The 22,440-nt window shown below is 35.5% G+C and overlaps 1 protein-coding gene across 2 annotated transcripts in view; it reads left to right on the plus strand.

Annotated features, from left to right (window-relative positions):
* CNTNAP2 (contactin associated protein 2) overlaps nucleotides 1-22,440 on the plus strand; it is a 1,020,441-nt gene that overhangs the window by 339,886 nt on the left and 658,115 nt on the right. For both annotated transcript variants that reach the window (XM_068202989.1, XM_068202997.1), the window contains one exon: nucleotides 5,306-5,499. In XM_068202989.1, coding sequence (XP_068059090.1) covers nucleotides 5,306-5,499 — 194 coding nt within the window. The remainder of the gene's footprint in view (nucleotides 1-5,305; nucleotides 5,500-22,440) is intronic.

A 22,440-nucleotide genomic window follows, 5' to 3' on the forward strand; every position in this document is an offset into this window, starting at 1 on the left:
TATTTAGGAGTTTGGGTCTCTTATATTGTTTTCTAGGTACTGTAGAAAATGGCTGCCCATATTTTCTCTGAAGTGCAGTAAATGAATGATCTCAGTATTTCAAAGATTTCTTTTTGGTCTTGATTTATCTTTTATGTAGCAGAATGACAAGCAATGTCTTGGAAAATAGCAAGGTGTCAAATGGTATTGATTTCATGCTATGGCAGTGACCTAGCAAGTGCTATTTCTCATTGACAGATTATGTTGTGGTTTTCCCATAAAAATAAGATGATTCAAGCTCTAGAAATGTTTCAGGCTGTTATTACATAATTACTAGAAAAGGCATATTTTTTTCCTTGCTGAAAGGCTATAGAATTGTTCTATGTTTAAATAAAATAATCCCCTGAATTGTAACTACCCCAAAACCTACATCTTACATCTATAATTTGCTTTCTAATGAAATTTCTGAGTAAGGATGTTCTTTTTTAATTCATGTCATTGAAACTTTTTTATTACTGATTTGGAAAGAGTAAAACACTACACTTGCTGCAGTACTGGCATTTTTAATTTTGTGATTTGAAGTAGGGAGCAATGAACAAGTGAATAAAACAAAAATGCATTCTTCCTGTGCAAATTAGTGTTTCCAGTTTTCATCATGAATTGAAATGAAATTTGTCCCAAATTTTCAAAAGAATCATTTCTAAGTGACACAGAAGAGATTTTCCAAAATCATCAGTGTCCCCTTCTTACAGATCTGTAAACTCAGTATCCTATGACAGTTCACATAAAATATAAAATCTGTGAGCCTACCCCAGCTTTGCTATTTATTGAAAATTCATTGTGGGGAATGATGAGAAAGTAAGGCTAACTCATCATGTCGGCTGCCTTTGTGTGCCCTAAATAGGAGGCAACTCACTCCCCAGCTCTGAATAGGGAGCTGAAATGTATAATTAATTAAAAGGAAGAAATTATACATGAAAAAATAGGCCCACATTGAGTTAAATTCTTTATACTTCTTGAAATATATTGTGCATGTGTCATTCAGAAATAAGCTAAGTTTTTCATGCTGCTCTCTGTTCCACAGAATGAACCTGTGGAATAAAATGCAATAAAAAATGGAAACTAGTTGGAATATTCATAATTGAAAAAAATAAACCTTTGAATTTCAACTTTGTTAGTAATGAAGCTAGTACTGTTTGTTAGCAATCATTTTTATTTGGTATAAAATCATTAACAATTTCCACTTTTACAAGTTCTTGGCATTCTGAATATAGTTTTATGTCTTCTCCATAAGACACGTCATGTTTGTTTCAGTAGTTTGGTCAGTCTGCAGTAGGAGCAGACCAAATGACTTGTTTGAAAAATAATGCTTTATGAAATCTTTCATAGCCGCCTTTTACTGGTATGCTCTGGCTGGCTGTGCTGATTAAACTTATAGCCTTCTATGCACAGGAAAAATTCTTGGATACTCAAAGATATTTGGGCCACATGCTCAGTGATGACTTTACTGTTGCAGAACTTGGAATTCCCTGTTGACGAAACATCATCTACAGTCATTCTTGCTCGAGTTTAAATGAGTTACCCTGTGTGTGGTGTAGAGTGCTATGTGCTACAAACCAGAGTAGCTCATGACTCACTTGGCTCATGTCACCGGGTCAAATATTTTAACTGCTGATTGTGCTAATATTAAATTCTGGAACAGCATGAAATAAAAATAGGAAGCAGATATTGTTTGCAATCGAATTCATTACACTTTTATTATCTAAAAGCTCCATAAATGCTCCTTCCCTTTTAAGGAAAGTTAATTGTATTATATGCATGTGTTTAGTATCTTTAAAACATTTTTTTAGTTCTAATCTCCTTCTAATTTGTAAGTGTATTGATTTCATAGTATATTGCTCTATTTCTCATTAAAAGACAGTACATGAAATAAAGGGAACACTGTAGGAAAAAGTATTTATCCAGTGCCTATTTTTCTGCCATAATAAAAAGTGCAAATAATAAATGTAATAAAATTCAGGATATAGCCAATAACTATTAAAAATGAACAGTTTACACCAAGGTGTGAATAATAACTCTGAGTAGCAGTTATTTAACTATTTTAATACACCACTCTAGTTTCAGTATGACATATTATTCCCTGTAATCTACTAACATGCTGTTATTTTGCTCCTTCATTAAAGATAATTCATTATTCTTTCATAATGTACTGGCCATAAAGTTCTGTTTATTTCAAAAATAATGCCATATTGTGGAAAGTAGGTTTGATTTCCGAATTCCTCACTCCTTCAAAAAGGCAAAATATATAATTAAAAAGTAACTCCTCTATTCCCAATCTAGTATCAAACCAAATTCTGAATTCCAATGAAGAAACAGGGTTTTATTCAGCAAAATATTTAATGATATGAAGAACTGCGAGCATATGCACATTTATGCAGATGTGAAATTTTTGTATCTACTTAGATTGAATGGATATATAAATGTACTTAAATTCCTCCAGTGAATTCAAGGTGTTTTCAAGATTTCATAGTGGGGAAATTTGTATTTGATCCAACATTTTCATAACTTATTTATAGCATGTACCTGAAAAGAAATATTTTGAAGGAGAAAAAAGGATCCTTGAACTACTAAAGGTTACATGTATCAGCAACAAAATAAACAAAGTAGTAGTCATCTACCCCAAATTATACAGCTTGATGAATCAAAATGGAAGTGGACAAATTTAATTGATGTTCACAAGCTGCTTCTGATGACTGGCTGATGGCTGCCCTGCCTACTCAGATTGACCACCATTCCTTTGCCATGCTGATCTGCTAAGCAGCACATTCAGCTGTAAGGCAACATGTTTCTCCTTCATCCTTTTGACTATTTATTTCTTTACTTGCTTGGAAAAGCCAGAAGGGAAATCTGAAACTGAGATATAGGATAATATTGTTTGCTGCTCTTTGCAGCATTGACTTAAAGTCTTGTCTCTTGCTTGTTAGAAATGGTTATAGGGCAGTCTGTCTTGCAAAATTGTGTTTCCATCTCATGGCCTAGATGTGACTGTTGTGTCACATCTCTAACTTTTCTTAAGCATGATATAAAAGATGCTTTCTAACTCTTCTTACATAAAATAACAACTGAGGAAAGGAATGCTAGCACTTAATTTTTACAAATTTTTCAAAGAATGTGTAGGTAAAGACTCTTTGAAACATAGAGGAAATTTACAATGACTATTTACCAACTACAGAAGGCCAAAGCCTTGTCTAAGTAATATGAATGTACTAAATAAAAAAACTATTTCTTGTAATGCTTCAAAGTCTTTTCCTTTAAATGCACTTAACAAAATCTCCTGGTTTAATGTAAATCTCCTGCATTATGGTAAAAACCATAATATCTATTCTAACCTTCACAGCATTGTAGTATGTCACACTTTTTCAACTATTGCATTGATGAAGGAAATTTTACTGATTGACTGTTTAACTTTGTCGTTCATAAAAAATTTTAACATGCTCACATTTGAACCTTATTTTTTTTCGGTAGCCACAAAAGGGTTTTTTTACAAAGATGGCTTTTGTATAGAGCCAACTTCTTATCTTTTGCATGCCATCAATCACAGATATGTCAGTTTAATGGGGATATTAGGATAGGGAGAGAAGACATCATCTCTGCTATTACAAAAAGTATGTAGAGCTAATTCTTCCAGTCTCCATGCATAGTAGTTATGAAGAAGCTGCATTCTGTTTTGAATGATCAGTCTCTGCAAAACTAGATTGAGTTTGAATTTGGGAATGTGTGGGAATATTTTTCCTGCAAATGCTTTTCAGAAAAGGATGTTTTTTTGGGGTTTGTTTTGTTTTAAATAGCATTTAACTATTCCCTACAGCTAAAGTATCCTGTTTATTTTCCTGGTTAGAGCAAGGAGAAAGCATCTATTGTAAATATTGAGAATTTTAACAAATTAGTTGTCATTGATGTAGTGCTGCACTTTTAATTACAATGAAAGGTAACCACATAAGGCATCAGATCATCCCGTTGATATGATGACATTAAAATATCCAATGGCCTGTAAACGTTAACACCTGTAGCAACTGAATGTTTTAGGGTTGTCTAAGACTGAGGCAATGCTGCCGCCTAATGATGGGAGTATATAAGATGCAATATAGCAATGTTGCTTGTTTGGCAAACAGGCGAGGCTTGTGACATCAATTGAAGACTATAAGTGAAATTAAAAGCAATAAAAACTGGCCCATGGACTGGACTACATGATTTGATGGTGTGCCAAGACATTTATTTCGTTCAAAGCTAAAAAGCAAAACAAAACCCCTGTAAATCACACTGTCTGTAAACATTTTGTTTTCTGTGTATTAATGTCTGCTATGATTATAAAGGGAATAATACTCCACTTTTTCCCTATTTTGATAGATGAGTTTTTTTGTCTCATGTATTTCCTAATGCTTACCATTATACCAGCTATATCATTATAATATCTATCTGAGAAATTTTATTATTCTCTGAAGAATCCTAATACAGTTTTTCCCCTAAATATTTTTATTTCAGAATAAGAAATTGCATTAATGTCTCAATACAAAATTTATCTATGCATCACTGGCCTTCTTTATTTAGAACAGTTTAATGTAGTCTAGTGGCTGAGAAGCATATTAATAGCATTACTGTCAAGTTAATTCATAGACCCATAAAGAGCAATAACACTTGTGTAAGGCATCTGCCAATGTAATCTGTGACAGCTTGTACAACCAGCAGATCAAGACTTAATCTAGCCCTGCAGTACCTGCTCCTTTCTCAATTCTTCTGGTAGATCTTTCAGTTTGTGCTCTATAGTGAAACATAAAAAGCAGAGAACTTGTTCTTATTTCCTCACTTTTTACCTATATTATCTCTTCAACTTGAAATGTTAATGAAAAGGCATAGAAAATCCAAAAATTTTAATGATTTGTGCCTTACTCTGACAAAGGAATGAATGTAAAATTGGTCAACCCTTGAAAAATTATATTTTGGCAAAAAGTAATAAACTTTAATTAAAACATTATTAAGGCATTGATTGGTTAGCAGGCATCCCATTAAATCATTATAATTATATTAAAAATATAATTATATTATTAAGGCAATATATTTAATGTACTTAAAGCCTGTGATAACATTTGTTCTGTTGTTTTTTTGGTTTTTTTTATGGAAACTCATATTTCTTTTGTATGTGTTCAAATTTTTTTGATATTCTGTTCCTCTCAGCTGGGCTGACTTCCAGCAATCAGCATCTTCACCATGAGTTCACATCAAAGCAACTGCCTGAGATCTAAATCTCCCTTCTGCTTCTTCACAACAGGTGCAGGAGGCTGGTCTCCATCAGACAGTGATCATTACCAATGGCTGCAAGTGGATTTTGGGAACAGGAAGCAGATCAGTGCTATTGCAACTCAAGGCAGGTACAGCAGCTCTGACTGGGTCACTCAATATCGGATGCTCTACAGTGATACAGGGAGAAACTGGAAACCATACCACCAAGATGGAAACATCTGGGTAAGTAATTACTATGAAATGGAGGTGTGTGTTGTAATGATGTTTATTGTCAGTGATTTTTTTTGAGTTCTATGACTTGTAACCCTTCGGTGTTTATATCAGGATAGAACAGAGCCTTGCTCAAAACACAGTTATTTAGGATGCAGCTGCTGTCAGGAGGGCTATCTTCAGATTAACAAACCCATTTTGAGATGACAGTATTTAGCAGAACATGGAAATATTTTTGGTCGCTGGTATTGCTCAATGGGTCTCTTATGCTTTGTGTCCTCTTTCCTTTTAACTAATTTAATGGCATGAGATAAAATAGTGGTTTTGAAAAGTCTTCTGTTAAAATTTTGGAAGGTAATTTCTCCTTGTGTGTACATGTGCTGCAGAGCAATTTTATCATGCATGTAGAGTTTTCCATATAAGTGCTACAGGGATGCGTTTTTTTTAGCTGGGATGGCTATGAGAATTTTCTTCACAGTAATAGGGGGATGTGCTTTGGATTTTGCTGGGAAGAGCATTGCTCATTCAGGGATGTTTTCCTTACTGCTGAGCAGTGCTTGCACAGCCTGAAGGCCTTTTCTACTTCTCACCCTTCTCCAGCAAGTAGGCTGAGAGTGCACAAGAAACTTTGAGGGGGCACAGCCTGGACAGCTGACTCCCACTGACCACTGGGATATCCCTTACCATAAGGAGTCACGCTCAGCATATAATACTGGGGGAAGGAGGAGGAGGGCATGTTCAGAGTGATGACATTTGTTGTCCCAAGTCACCATTACATGTGATGGAGTACTGTTTTCCTTGGGATGGCAAGAAGCTGCCTGCCCAAGGGAAGTGGTGGATGGGTTCCTTTATGACTTTGCTTGAGTGTGGCTTTTGCTTTACCTATAAAACTGGTTGTATCTCAACCCATGAGTTTTCTTACTTTTCCTGTTCTCTCCCTCATCCCACCATGGGGGAGTGAGTGAACAGCTGTGTGGTGATTAGCTGCTGGCTGGGGTTAAACCATGACAATGGGTATTTATGCTATAACAATTTTAGGAAAAAGCCTATAATTTGGTTTTGTTTGTCACATTTTTTTCATGGGTAAACTGCTAATTTCATTCTTGCTGAAAACACTGGCCTTCCATTTTGCTGACAAAAAAATGATAGCTATTACTTAACATGCCTATACTCATAGCATTTCTTTCAGATGGTATTCTTTCTCAAAAGTATACTTTGAAAACAGAAAAATGTTATTCTTTCTGAAACCAAATTAAGCGATTAGCTATTATGTCAAACCAGACAAGATTTAACACAGTGATATTTTAGATTCACATTTTTGCCAGGTGCTTCTTTTATTAAGGTCTGTTATTAAAAATGAATGTCAAATGTAGAGCATAAGGTGAATGATTTTTATCTGTATAAAAGAAACTCATTTAATATGTGGAGAGTGTAGAAACAGTCATTTTTTATTACAGTATTGATTTATTGAAAAAATCTCTTCCATGTGCCAGATAGGATTCTGAAATAGAGAGGATTTAAAGCTAGGGAGGTAGACAACCTTGAAGAGAGAAAATACTGGATTTTCTTTAGATTCCTTAGAACTTGGATATGAATATGATTCATCAGGGCAGGGGGCAACTAATGCTAAAGATTGATGAATATAAACATTTCTCTTTTAAGGCCACTTACTGTAAACACGAAATGCTATAAATACTTTTATATATCTACTCTAAATGTATAAAAGCTTCTCCAACAATTACTGTTAAAATCACCAAGAATGGGAGAGCTTTGCAGCTGACTGAGTGAAAAATATATAAAGCAGAATAGTTAGGCTGAGGAAAAATATGTTCTTAATAACTTTTGGTGATGCCTAGTTTGGTTGATTTAGCTACAGCTGTGATTGTTTTCAAAGCAGACCAGCTTTCAGAGTGAGGGCTTTGTAGCAAGTCTTTATTCTTATACGGTCACTTAATACAAAAATATTGATAGCTTCTTCATGCAAGAGCATTTCCTTTTTCTCTTTATTAGCACTTATGTATTCTTGGTGGATTCAGGGGGATGTTACTGGTCTGTTACTGACCATTGACATCACTTGCAAAAGAGTGTGAGTAGCCACACAGGTTTGCTGCTGTCTTTGGATATATGTTAGCAAGCTGGTTGCTGCAATACTGCTATTGTTCATGTGCTAAAATTTTTATCCAATATTAGAAAAGCAGATTGAAAAATAAATGCTACCTTATCTTGCTTTCTTTTAAGTGTAAAAGTGGGCTGTTACCAAAAAAAAGGCCATGGTTCTTGATTCTAATTCTAGTTTGACTAACATAGTATTGCTTTGGTGGTTAAATGACATCTCGGCTTTGGTTTTATCCTGGAAACGCTGTTAAATAGTTATTAATGAATATTCATGTTAATATCTTCCCAAAACAGGGGAGATACCTGAGCATGAAGAAATTCTGTGGTCCTACTGTAGTGGTAGTGTTACAAGGAGACAGACTTCCCTGATGTGAAAACAGAGTGGTGCAGATTTTCCATCAATTCTTCCATTTAGTGTCAATTTGTACAAGAAATTAAAAGTAGCGGTAGCTGTTAGGACCAGATTAGACTACATAAGCCAAGTATCTATCATAGAAATTTTATACTCATAAAATCAGATTCTTCCTGACTGAAGTGACTGTGGTAATCTTAAAAACCTCATGATTCTGATGCCCTTAGAAATCTTTTTTTTAAAAAGTTATTGTTTACCACTGGATTTGTATCTTTTAAGAGATTTATCCACAGGAGAAGTACACTGTGAAGCCTCTGTTTAAAAACCCTCTTCCATCATCTCTATGCCTGAATGTCATTGTTTTCTGACAACAGTAAATTTAAAATTAAATGCAAAAGCAAATTAAAAGTGGAAAAGAGAAGTGCAAAGTTCAACAGTGTTTAACACTAAAGTAGTTATGATATCAATTGACACAGAGGATGACACGTGAGAAACAAAGGGAAATAAAGCTAAATAGATTAATTGGAGAGAGAGAAAAGGAGAAATAATTTGCAATAGAGATCTAGTCAGGAACAAACTGTTATAATCTGCATAAAAGGCTGAAGTGAACTCTTCTGTATGCGTTAGTCAGGGAGGAAAAAGAGTTCTATAATTACCTCCTAAGTAGGAGAGAAATCAAAAGGCTCTCAGGAAGTCTGTGATGGGGAAAGTGCTTTCAAGGTGAATTTAGAGTAAGCTTCCCAGTTCTGTGAAATAGGTTTTGTGACCCCACCCCTCCTGGGCTTTTGGATATTTTCAATTTTCATGAATTTTAATAAGATAAGTGAATGTGGCCTCTTTCCATAAAATGCCTAGCAACTAGAGAATTTTAATCACCTCTCCTACCTTCATTCTTGTAGTCTGAGATTCTAATTTTGATAGGTCATGAGTTTTCCCTTTATGTCAATCCACTGGAGTGTTACATGTACACAAACAAAAAAAAAATCACACTTTGTTTTGGTATAGATGCACATTTTAGCTTCTGTATCAAGGATATTTTCCTAATGAACACATACCAGACATGATTCTACATATAATACTGTTTCTATTTGCTAACTCAGATATAGATGATATAAATATCTCACGTTAAGCATAATGCAAATATGCTCTATAGCTATAAGATATGTTCTGAAACATTGAGACTCAAATTTTATGCATCAGTGGCAGAGGCTCAGCATGTCTAATATTAAAATCTTTCCTAAAGTAAATTGGAAGATCCTTGCTAGAATTTGAGGACATCTTATGAAGTATTGTCTTCTAAAATTTGATTACTCTCGTAGAACTTGATATCAGCTCTCAGCCATCTCATAATTTTATTCTTGGTTATATCAAAGTCACAGAATCAGAGAATAAGCTGCACTGGAAGGGACCCACGAGGTTCATAGAGTCCAGCTCCTGGCCCTGCACAGCACCATCCCCAAGAGCCACACCATATGCCCCAGAGTATTGTCCAGATGCTTCTTGAATTCTGTGAGGGCTGGTGCTGTGACCTCTTCCCTAGGCAGCCTGTTCCAGTGCCTGACAACTTTTTTTTAACATCCAACCTAAATCTACCCTGACACAACTTCAGTCTATGCCCTGGGGTCCTGTCACTGTTCACTACAGAGCAGAGATCAGCGTCTGTCCCCCTCTTCCCCTCACAAGAAAGTTGTAGACTGCAATGAGGTCTCCCCTCAGTCTTTTCTGTGCAGCACAGACCGAGCGACTTCAGTCACTCCTTGTACAGCTTCCCCTCAAGGCCCTTCACCATCTTAGTTGCTCTCCTTTGGACACTCTCCAATACTTTCACATCTTTCTTGTATTGTGGCACCCAAAACTGCCTGCACCACCCAAGGTGAGGCAGTCTCAGAGCAGGACAATCCCCTCCCTTGCCCAGCCGGTGACGCTGTTCCTGATGCACCCCAGGACATGGTTGGCCCTCCTGCCTGCCAGCGTACTGCTGGCTTATGTTCAACTTGCCACAGAGCAGGACCCCGAGGTCCCTTTCTTCAGTCCTGCTTTCCAGCATTTCATTGCTGAGCCTGTCCATATGTCCCGGGGTGATCCAACCCAGGTACAAAATCCAGCACTTTCCTCTGATAAACTTCGTATGGTTGATTATTTCCCAGCCCTCTAATTTGTCTGAGTCTCTCAGCAGGGCCTCTCTGCCTTTGTTGGAGTCAACAGCTCCTCTCAGTTTTGTGTCATCTGTGAACTTGCTTAGTATCCCTTCTAGTCCTGTGTCCAAGTCATTTATGAAGATGTTGATGTGCATAGATCCAAGGAGCCCTGCAGAACTCCACTAGTGACAGCTCACCAGTCAGATGTCACCCCATTGGCTGTAACCCTTTGTGCCCAACCTACAAGCCAGTTGCTCACCTGTCACGTAATGAATTTATCCAGCTGTGGGCTGCACATTTGTCCAGAAGGATACCAGGAAGTATCAAAAGTTTTACAAAAATCTGAAAATATTATGGTAATTATGAGTAAAAGAAAGGGAAAGGTGGAGTGTAGACTTTCTGCCCATGACCTCCAAATTATATTCTGTACCTGATTCTTATCTTCAGCCTCAGTGGACATCAGTAGAACTGCAAAGATGTAAATGAAAGCAGATTTTATTACAGAAAATTTAGACATTGACAAAGTGGTCGCTACTGCAATTGAAAGCAGCTATGTATTTCTGATATTGTTGTTTTCTTTCAGTTTTAATTAAGTTTAGAATGTTTTATGCATAACATCTGCTTTAGTATTATTTTTATTGTTGAAAAGATATTGAGCGAGTACATAGTTTTCACTGTGAATAATGATTTTTGAAATGGAATTTAATTTATCTACTTACCTACTAGGTTTAAACCCTTTTTTTTAAAGATTTTAACACTTCTGAGTTTCTTCTCTGTTTCAGGTGAAATAGGCTGGAATCCACTGAGTTAACTGTAAAATGAACTTCTCTGGGAAATTTCTCATTTCTCTGGGAAATGAGGAATAAACTACTGTTTTGAGCAGTATGTTCTCTTCATTTACATGAAGAGAATTTACATGGCTCCCCTTGGTATTGAAGGAAGTTGCTACAGCACAGTGGGTTTAGCTTTTACGGGAAAACAAGCTCTCAGCATTTCAGAATATTTTGCTACAGGATTGGGCCAAAAGTCACTGTGAAAGAAGCTCAAGTGAGTTAGATAATTAACTTTTTCAAGCTGTGCAAGACTTCAGATGTTTGATACTCTTGGGTGCCTTTGGAAATACCAACTATCAGACAGGCCTAAAGTAACATTTAATGACTAGATAGATATAAGGAAATTATATGCAGCTCTACCTAGCTGAAATTATGTGGGAGCCATCTGCTCAGAGTTTCTGTTCATACTGACATGCATTTTCTGGTGAGATTATTCCAAGAAAAAGTTGCAAGACTTATCACATTCCCAAGTCCCTTCCACCTGCTCTACACAGCAACATTTTCAGCTAACAAAAGACTTAGTGCATACATCTTAAAATACAATGATTTGTGTATAGCAACTACAGTTGAAGAGGAATAAATTCTAGCATCCACCCACTATGTTAGGACATGAGAAAATTACTTGCTTTGTGAAATCTGTCACTAATTTTTCCCCTGAGAGGCAACTTCATGTCCATGACCCTCAACTGAATATTAATGAAGGATGATATAAAACAGTTCTTGAGTTTGTTATTTAATGCTGTTTTCCTTTTTTTTTTTTGTGTTTACTTCATAAGATCTTAACTGGCAACTTATATCATAGAAAGATTTACTAGGTTAATGGGCTTATAGGCCTGGGAATTTTGTCCTTTTTAAAATACTTCTATTGAATTACATTACTTTATTAAACCAATTTAGTTTACATGACATTATACTTTTTTACAGTTATGGGAACACTTAGAAAATATAAAATGTGATTAGAATGGTTTGTGACTTGCCATTTGTTGTTTCTGGGCTGCTACTAGAATATCAGATACTGTGCAGATCTATTTAAACACAACAAAATGGTTTGATATATTAATCACTGCAAAAGTTTTGGCTAGTGTTTATAATTCTTTTGGGAATGTTGTTTTCTATGTAATGACTCCCTGACTTATCCTATCTGGAAGGATTTTGTCTGGTATCTTGCTGTCTCCTTAGTAATGTCTCAAGGTTACCAGTGTCATATTCACTGGCTTTTAATTCTCTGAGTAATTTATTGCCAGAAATGTTTTTTGTTGTTATAGTGGTTTTTTGGTTGGTTTTTTTGTTTGTTTGTTTGTTTGTTTTTTGTTTGCTTTTTAAACTTCCCTTTCATGGTGGGGGTAGCAAGGGGGAAAATTTTAATTTTTCTTTTGGAATTTCCTCTGTGACTTTTGTTAACTTCATCATGCCTTACCCTGCCTGGATGCTATGCCTCTGAGTACCTGTCTCCCATAACTTTATCTTATAAAGATGGCTCCATTCACTTGCAACAGCCAATATCACCTTTATGGGTGTATTGAGAGAACGAGGAGTCATAACTCCCACCCAAATCACTTTGTCTCAGCACTTAGTGGACATTGCTGACCCATACATTGAGGGCCACTGACTGAAAGGGTATGGACACAGATAAATATTTATTTTGCTGTAGTGAACCTAAATTCTCTTATAGATCTAATGTAATAGTCTCTACTATTATGTCAAATAAATATGATAAAGTTTTGATAGGACACCTTTAGAAATTCAGGCAGTGAAATGGAATTTTTAGAAACCCTGAAGAAAAGAAAGTTGCAGATAAGCATCAGTACTATCCAGATGAAGCCTGTTTCCTAATCTACTCTTCTCCATGTGAAATCTGCTAAGAGAAACTGTAAAGATTTTTAAATGCATTTAGAGAAACATACTTGGGGTTATCTGAAATATCATGGCAAAATATATCTATGCCAAATGCTGTCACAGCCACAGACTGTATTTGTATTAAAATGTCAGAAGATCTGATAGCCTTTTAAATGTTGGGATACTAAGATTAACACCGAATTGGGCTAAACAGTAATGCTAGTTTAAACTACTGACTTTTTTTTAATTATATATAGAAATTTATGTGTCTCTAACTAAAAATCTATTTTATGTATGAAGCTATATTCTGCCTATATTCTAAATATATTTTTGCTTAGAATCTTTGAAATCATATTTTTTGCAGGAAGAAAGATCTTTATTTTTAGCAGAAACATGTCATTGTGAGTTTGCTTAAAACTTTAAATAACATCTTTAAATGGAAAATAAGCTGGCATTTGGAAATTGATTGATCAGATGGAAAGTTATTATTATTTTCAATCTAAGGTGTTATTTCTGTTATTGGAAGAAAGATTCTATAGTTGTGTTAGGCTATTTCCAGAGGCACAAGCAGAATAATTTTTAATCTATCACAGAGTATGCCCGGTAGAGAGAAGACAAAATTGGTCCTGGTGTGATGGCAGACAGCATCCCAACCCTCCCCTGATTCTGTACAAGCCATTAAAATATTGGGATAACATATGAGAGGTATACAGTGTAGTCTAATAGAACATTTCCATTCTACAGGATTATTTTCTTATCCCTTGTTTTTAGCCTGAGGACTACTTATCTGTTTATGTTAAACCATCCAATTTTGAACACAGACATCTGAAGGCAGGCACCTAAATCCAGTTTTTAGCTCTCAGTTGGCTTGGTTTTCAAATACCTAAGAATGTCATCATCTCCAAATGAACACAATGCACAGGTCCCTAAGCCAGCCCAAAAGACTACAATGGTGTACTTAATCAGCTCAGCTATGACAATGGTCATAGTCATGGCTCCATGGCGTCACATTTAGGCCAACATATCTTTGTTGAGTGCATCAATAGTCTCTTAAAAATCCTAGCATAGTTATCTAGGTCACCCTTAATCCCTTCCAGGAAGCCTGAATACATGCTTAGATGATAGAACCAGAGGTGAACTTTCAAAGATTATACATTTTTACAGGTTCTCTCTAGAAATACTTTTGAACATCTAGATTAAGTCTACTGAATATGACCAAATAAAGTGGACTGTAGTGATTTCCTTGTGTCTTGTCAGCCCTCTTTTGTTTGGCTACAATGTATGAATATATCAAATAATTTATGAGACTCTTATAGAAGGGCAGCATATGACCAAAAGTTTGCTTTAGGGCACTTTTATTGTTAACAAACACTGATTTTTAATTTTATATAATTTATTGGATAAAAATGTCACACTATGGTACTGTAGCTAATGTCTCATTTGATAAAAGTATGGCTAGAAATAGAAATTCCAGTGATCTCCACAGATGTAAAAAGAAAACCTCCAAACAAGTAATGATAAATATATTTTATTTGCTTTAAATTAAATTAGAAAATATAGAGTTACAAAGCACAAGTCTTGCTTTTTACTTAGTCATTATATTTTCTTATGTTGAAAGACTTCTGCAATGTCTGCCTTACATAATAGAATAACAAGTTCAGGGTGCTGCACCTGGGTCAGAGCAACCCCTGCTATTAACACAGGCTGGAGGATGAACAGATGGAGAGCTGCCCTGGGGAGAAGGACCTGGGGGATGCTGGCGGATCGGAGATTGGACATGACCCAGCCATGTGTACTTGCAGCCCAGGAAGCCAAACGTGTCCTAGGCTGCATCCAAAGCAGCGTGGGCAGCAGGGCCAGGGAGGGGATTCTGCCCCTCTGCTGAGACCCCACCTGCAGTGCTGCATCCAGCTCCAAGGCCCACAACACAAAAAGGACATGGAACTGTTGGAGTGAGTCCAGAGGAGGACACCAAGGTGGTTAAGAGGATGGAACACATCTTTTTTGAGGAAAGGCTAAAATATTTGGGTTTGTTCAGTCTGGAAAAGAAAAAACTTCAGGGTGACCTAATTGCAGCCTTTCAATACCTGATAGGAGCCTACAAGAAAGATGGAGAGGGACCTTTTACAGGAGCATGTAGTGACAAAACAAGGGGGAATGGCCTTAAAAGGAAAGGGAGTAGGTTTAGATCAGATATGAGGAAAAAATTTCTTTACTGTAAGGGCGGTGAGGGACTTGAACAAGTTGCCCAGAGAAGACATACCCCATCCTTGGACCTGCTTAAGGCCAGGTTGGATGGACCTCTGAGAAACCTGGTCTAGTGGAAGATTCACAGCAGGGGAATTGCAACTAGATGAAATTTAAGGATCCTTCTAACCCAAATCATTCTATGATTCTTTGAATACACTTCTATATGTAGCTGTCAGAAATCTGATCTGCCTGGAACTTCCTTAGCTTCTTTCTAGTTTTTCCACCATGAAGCTCAAGAAGTTGCCCAAAGAGGTTTTGAGGGAGCTGAACCAAGCAATGTGCTGAGTTCCTTACAGCCTTTTGATTCTGGATTATGTCTGAGATTTGCCCAAACAGCTAACTGTTGAAATGAAGAGGCAAATCAACTCTAATATATTCTGTGTTTGATGCATATGGCTTTTATTGATTATTTTATTTTACAGCTGGCTTCAGTTTCTGCGGTGAGATGCATCATAGAATATCTCTAAACATTAGGAAACTTCAGATATTAGTTCTAAATTCAAGGCAAACCCCATTGGTAGCACCAATAGTTTACATTTTCCTTTTAATAGAACATATGAAAAGTTATTTAAGTTCTGATCCATTAAACACTCCTGTGCCCAACTTCAAATATTGAAATTAAAGTAATAAAACTAAATTTTTAAAATTGGGTTTGCTTGGTCAGAGACCATATTCAAGTGTGTTGGTATAATATTTACAACAAAAGAAGCAATGGCCTGACTGAAATTCTTTGTGCAGTACCATATGATATGATAAAAACCTTAGTTAAATGTTAGGCAGGTATAAAACAGGAAATGTTCTCAACTTTTCTTTGCTTGGCCCTGGCAGAAGTGAAACTATGCACAAAGCTATGGTGCTTCAGTCTGGTGTGTATTTGATGGATTTTTAAAATGGTTTTGTTTCTTCCTTAATTAATTAATTTCCTTTTTAACTAATTATTAATTAATTAAACTGAAAGGTACTCCTATCAGGAGAACTCTTAACTACGTACTGCAAATACTAAAATCCTTTTACTGGGAGATTGTCATAGACAGCGCTTTACTTTTCTCTATAATATGCCCTATAAATATATGTGTTTGGTGGAATAGGTGGGTTTGTGCTACCACATGAAAGGCATGGTTGTGGCAATTCAGATAAAACAAAGGCCTTTTGCTGCACCGCTTCTGTTGCCAGGAAGGTGTGGTATGAACACAGCACAGCTTGTAAAAGTTGTCTCCCATTTTCCCCTTGGCTCATTAGGTGTTATCTCTCTGCTGAAGATGAAGCTAATTACCTGGGAGCAAGTGATAGTTGAATCAATAAGCATTCACTTCAGTGTGTATTTTTGGGCTTGTCCATATGTGGAATTGTGCTTTTAGCATCTGGTTCTCCCTAGAGAACTGGTACTTGTGAACTAGGGAGACTGGAGACTGAGATATATTTAAAAAAAAAAAAAAAAAAAAAAAGTGAGATAAAGCATCATGGGGAGCTGACAATTTAAGGCCAAGTGTCTGACTTTCTGACTTCAAAATCACACAGTTGCTCAAATAAGATCATCAAAAAAAAAAATTACTTCACAAATATATATGATTTGAAGCCTCCTTAATGCTAAAAAGTTGACTCTTTCCTTTATGAAAATAATTTTCCATTCTTTTTTTCCATTATTGAAAAATAAAATTTAAAAAAAGTAAAAATAAGAAAACTAATCTCTTTGGCAGTGTATAAACTGATGAGTTTGAGAGGAGGAATTAATTTTATAGGGAAATTTGACAATGCTGCTGCTGATGCACTATATGTCTGTGACTGTATAGATAACTTCAGCCTCAGGGTTCCTGATCTGAACCTTTCAGGAGTGGTAAATTGACATCAAAAATATGAAGAAGTTAGACTTGGGCTAAGAATACTCCATTGTGCGATTTATTAAATTTACTTCTTTCCATGTATCTCTTACTTTTTAAAAATATTCTCAAGCTCCTTAAGATAGAGAATAGCACATTGCTTATTGGCACAGATCTTATTCAGAAAGGTGTATAAAGAAGCCCTTGCCTTTTAGGTGGAACTTAATTCCTGTTGTGTTCATTAGAAAGCATGAAGTAAACAGAAAGCAAAAAACATTTTCATTAACATTTCTTGATGTTTTCCTGAACAGTGCTGCTTTTGTATCATCATACAGACTGTACTCTTCAAAGAATTTATAAAAATTGTTTTTTTTATTATAATTGGTTAAAAAATTGTTGCTATTTTAGTTGTGATAGTATTTCTCACTCCCTTATATAATGTATGTTCTTATGCACAGATTATGAATTAATCTTTACTGAAATCTGTTGTAGTAATGTGAATGAAAAACAACTGCATGAGTTTTCTGAAATGCAATACAGCAGTGTTAGATATAATAAATGTGTTCAAGTGAAGCATTTATGTGAATTAATAATGTAACAAACTTGTTTTAATTTATTTCTAGTCTCTCAAATGTATCTATCACATTGCTTTTACATACATAAATTTAACTAAATTGACATCATAGTAACATACAAAGTAATAATAGGATTTTTATTTGTGCAATTGCAGACAAAACTAGTTCATACTGATCTTTAAAACCTAATTTGGAACCATTCCTCCCAACTCTACTTGACTTCAGCACAAAATACCACAACAAGGGAATAAGTCTTGACTGCTCTAGCTATAAAGTCTTGTCTTAGCTAAAGTTTAAGCCAGTTTGAATGTTCTTGGTGATATCCTTACCAATCATGATCAGCTGAAAGTTATAATTTTTGTTTTTAAATACTGACACAAAAGTCACTGGCTATACTGGATGCTGGGTTGTGTTAGATGCTTGTTTTAATTAGCATATTTTCCAGCGTGCTTAAAGAAATGCTTGGTGAGCGCTTGTCTGTGGATTCATCCTAATGAGACCACCAACAGGAAGAAATCCTTCCTGTTTGGAGGATTAGATGCATCATCAAAATCTTAGGGAGTGTCAAAATAATTGTTTCGCAAACTTTTTTCAGAGTATTGTTCTGAATTTGTTTTGCAAATTCAGAAAATTATAAAGTATAATAAGTTTCTTACTCTCAGGTCCAGCCACTGAAAATACTAGAAGAAAGCTTATACAATGAATCACCATTATCCTGAAGTTTGTTTATTTTCTTGCTTAGATTATAAACTAAGTCGATTCTAGGAGGAAGTTACTTTACTTTACTCTAATAGGAAAGTGTATATTTCTAGAAAGAATAACACATAGATACTTTTCCAAATCCAGCTAATTGCTTTTATAGAAAAATTTGCAAAGCAAATTCAAACTTCAAAAATATTGACATTGACTGGATGAAGAGGAAAAATATTCTGTTCAGCTCATCACTTACTTGACCTTAGTAATTTCTTTTGAAATATTTAGAAAAATGCAATCAGAATCTGACGTGTGACTTTGTTCCCTATACTTAGTTACAGAATTTCAGCGCTAAAGTAGGAAAAAGTTGGTGCCAGCTGAGGATAGATTTAGTCTTTTTTAGCAAAAAAACTTTTTCAGCTTTATTATCCATGTAATAGATTACTGGAAACCAAGCACAGTTTTGTACACACACTTTTCCTATTCCCGTTGGGCCAGCCTCTTTAATTCATGACAGATTTTACCAAAGTGCCAGAGAGACAGGAAAAAAAGGGGGAGAGGAAGAAGAACACTGTTGGACAAACACTCAAGATGTGCCTCTCAAAGGCAGTATTTTCAAAGCAATTAAGTGTTCATATTCATAAATCGAGTAAGTCTTTAAGTGCTTAAAGATAGTAGGCAAAGCTGCTGACATAGTACTGTTGTTAAATTTCCTTAGAGTAAATGAGTTCTGGTTGGGAGTAACTGTAACACAGACTTCAGGCTTTTGACACTTAGAGATTATGATAACTACACTCACACTGTGGGTTTGTTTTTTTTTTTTTTTTTTTTGTTTTTTTTTTGGTTTTTTTTGGTTTTTTTAGATATAGAAAAGATGGGTCAGATGTTCTTCATCAGAGGTAAGGGACTAGGTTAATATTTAGTTTATACTGAAATTGTAAAGGCAGAGGTCAAATTCTCTCAGTATATTGGGGAAAAAAGAAAATATATAACATTGTACCATGTTAGACAATAAGACCATGAGAATTCTGCAGGTACTTTACCGTTAATTCTTTACCATGTGCAGTTTTAAATTAAAAAGTGAAATATGTTTGTTAGCTTAAGGAGAGAGAAGGGAGAGGTAACCCTGTCAGCCTTGAGTGTTTAATCAGTAGAAGCAAGCCAGGAAAGAAAAAATTCCTTGTGTGTGAAAGCAGATGTTAACAACAGGTCTCAAGCTGAACTCTCTAAGCGTTTTCTGACATGTTCATGCTGTCTGTGCAAGGGTAAAAAAAAAATAAACCATCCCTAAAACCTGAGAGTAAACTAGATCAATAACAAGAGTTTGGTTTTGACAATCTTACTAGACAACCTATTGATTAGATCTTTACCATATTTCATTCAAGTGTGTGCCTAGTGGAGTGCTTTTATCATTGCTTTTGTTGTTTAGCATGAAGTTACTGACAGGTATGTTAGTTTGAACGGCTTTCAGATTTATTATTCTATCATTATTTTCAGGGTTAGGTTGATAGAAAACTATTAAATACTGCTCCCTTCCCTTATGAAGACCCAAAGGTAGTAGCTCTAGTCTAGAGGTATTTTGTCACTTCAGAATAGAATTCCTTTGAACACCAAGCACACAAGAGCTCTACAATACAGTTTCTGCCCAGAAAGGACATACTGATAAAACAAAGCCTCTGTCCTTTTTGTGACTTCTCTATCACAGTATACCTTGATGTAGGTTGCCACTAAAGTGCTAGAGTCCAGCTCATATTATAGCTAGGCTTTCATTATAAAGGTGATTTTTTTTTTTTGTTTTGTTTCAAGACATAAAAAAACTGATTCATGGCTTCCTAGCTCTAATATCTGCAACATTTTCCCCATTTTTAGACTCCTGATATGTGTAAGGAATATCTTGAGACTGAGAGATGAATACGTAACCTGCTTATTCTTAGCATCTCTGGCTCTTTAATTAGAACTAGTGAATCAATATATCTGATGTAAATCCTTTGACATGCTATGCATTGGACATTTTTTTTTTTAATAGAATGGTGCAGACTGCCTTCTCTTCAATAGAACTATTGCTTTTAAAGTGGTAAAATCCAAAATTATTATGATTTAAAAGTATTCAAATAAGTACTGTTGTCACAGTTTAAAGGTCAAAATGCCTTAGTCTTTGAAATCAGATTTAAAGACTATTTAATTTCTGAATAAGGGATATAAGCATTAATATTGTAGTTAGAGCACACAATTTCTATTTGTCTAAATACTGCAATTTCTATACAATGACTTGTCACACTTATCATACATGCATGTGTAAAGACTGTGAAGGTAAAAAGCTGAAGAAATACATTAGTTAAAGGGACATCAAATTTCTGTCCTATTAGTTACTCATGAAAACATGCCATGTCATACAAAGTAACTGTTTAAAGCCAACCAGACTAAAAAAGCACCCTGATATACTTCTGCTTCAAAGCACAACACTGTTGAAAATTTGTGTGTCAACACTGGCCCACTCCCTAGAAGCAGCAGAAAATAAGTGGGTAGTTTGCTCTCTCTGAGGAGATGCTTAAGAGGAGTTCATGACTTCCTCTTCTGAATAACATTCAACTCTATGCCTGACTTAACAAGGGAAGGTAAAACTGTCAGAGGCAAACAATGTTCACTGCTTCTTCCTGATCAAGGCATCTGCATAACCACACCATTTCTTCATCTGGCTATACTTAACCTCTAGTTTGTTTGGTTTGACTTTTTGTTTTGCTTTCTTTTCTTTGGGTGTCTTCTTACACACACTAGAGCCACAGTCTTCTATCAACAAAATCTGCCCTTGCTCTTTCCCCTAGTTTGATCCCACTTTCTTGTTGTCTACACAAATGATATCAGGTGTAATATGCCTGAGTACAAAGTAATGGATTCAGCTTGCTGCCAACATTGTCTTGTGATTTTCATTGACTTTTCTCAGTTTTTCTGTATTCTTTCTGCATTGAAGATAAGACTTCAGTTACATTGGGGTTTTTTGGCTCTTCAGAAGTTTTTAAACACACCAGTTTTCATGGGGAAAGGAGCACACAAGAAAAGGATTGTGAGCAATTTTGTTCTAGTGTCCTGGTTTTCCTAGCCTGAATACCAGGGAACATTTTTACTTTTTTTTTTCCTCATCTCCTTCCTTCCAGCATTAAATTGTAATGAAATACTTTCAAATAGGAAAATTGAAATTTTTGGTTTTGTGGGGACATTTACTGAATATTCATACTTCATAAAACCACCAGCCCTTATTTGCTCCAAAATGTGGTTGTAGGGACGAAGTTATGCAGTACCTAATCATAATAATGATCCTTACACCTTGAAGCATTTAAAGGGTAACACAGGAAAATAGTAATACATAAGTGGTTCAGTGTGATACTTGAAAGGGTCATTCTTTCTTGCTATAATTTTTTTTTTTTCAAATAATGGCAATATTATGCTCAACAGGGTGCATTATGAAGTATGGCTCAGCATGAATATATTTTGATCTGTTTAAAAACCTGAGTGTGTTGCAGAGAGACAGAAAAAGTAAAGATCCATAACCTTCTTAAGAGGAATACTTGTAGGACTAGTGGCAAGGTCAAGGGATTGCCGTTGTTCTAACAATGTTAAAATACTTGATGTTAGTAGACAGTGTGTAATGCTACTGGTACTAAAGGTTTTCCTGGTACTACTTTGCTAGTTAGCATTGTCTCTTTGCTCGTTGTTGAAAGCTGGAGCCCAAAGAATTACATGTTGTCATGAAAAGCAAACCAAAATCCTTTTTTTAAATATTATAGAAGATTTTAGAAATACATTTATTGAAGATACAGTTTTCTGATGCAGTGTTTGTAAAGATGGACACCCCAAGTATTCGTTATACCAATCCTGCAAAGCTTTTGCTGTATTCAATGGGTAATATTTTAACTTTTATAGGTAAGATTTTTAAGGGTTTTTGCAAGACATGGTGCTTACTTTTGTCTTTCATTTTAAAAAATAAATATCTTCATATTAGGCCTTCTTAGTAAGTTGTGTAAGAATTTAGTTGTGAGATCTGAAGTTTGAAATAAATGCAAATAAGAATATTTGAATGCAAGTATGAACTTCAGCTTTGTACTGAAGTTCAGCTTTACATGTAGAAGCAGTCTATAGGCTAATCATGACATTACCTTCTTCCAGCAATTTTTTGCATTGCTTACTATGCATCTTTTGGCCGATTCAAGAAATTAGTCTGGGAGTTAGCACTCAGGAAGCCATTAAGTAACTAGAGTGTGGCAAATGTATTGCAGAAAAAATAATATTGTGGTACTCGCTACAGGTTATACAGGAATGCCTACTGCAGAAAGAAGTTACAAGGGGAGT

The sequence above is a fragment of the Anomalospiza imberbis genome, chromosome 1 (genome assembly GCF_031753505.1).
Source record: "Anomalospiza imberbis isolate Cuckoo-Finch-1a 21T00152 chromosome 1, ASM3175350v1, whole genome shotgun sequence".
In the NCBI taxonomy this organism is placed as follows: domain Eukaryota; kingdom Metazoa; phylum Chordata; class Aves; order Passeriformes; family Viduidae; genus Anomalospiza; species Anomalospiza imberbis.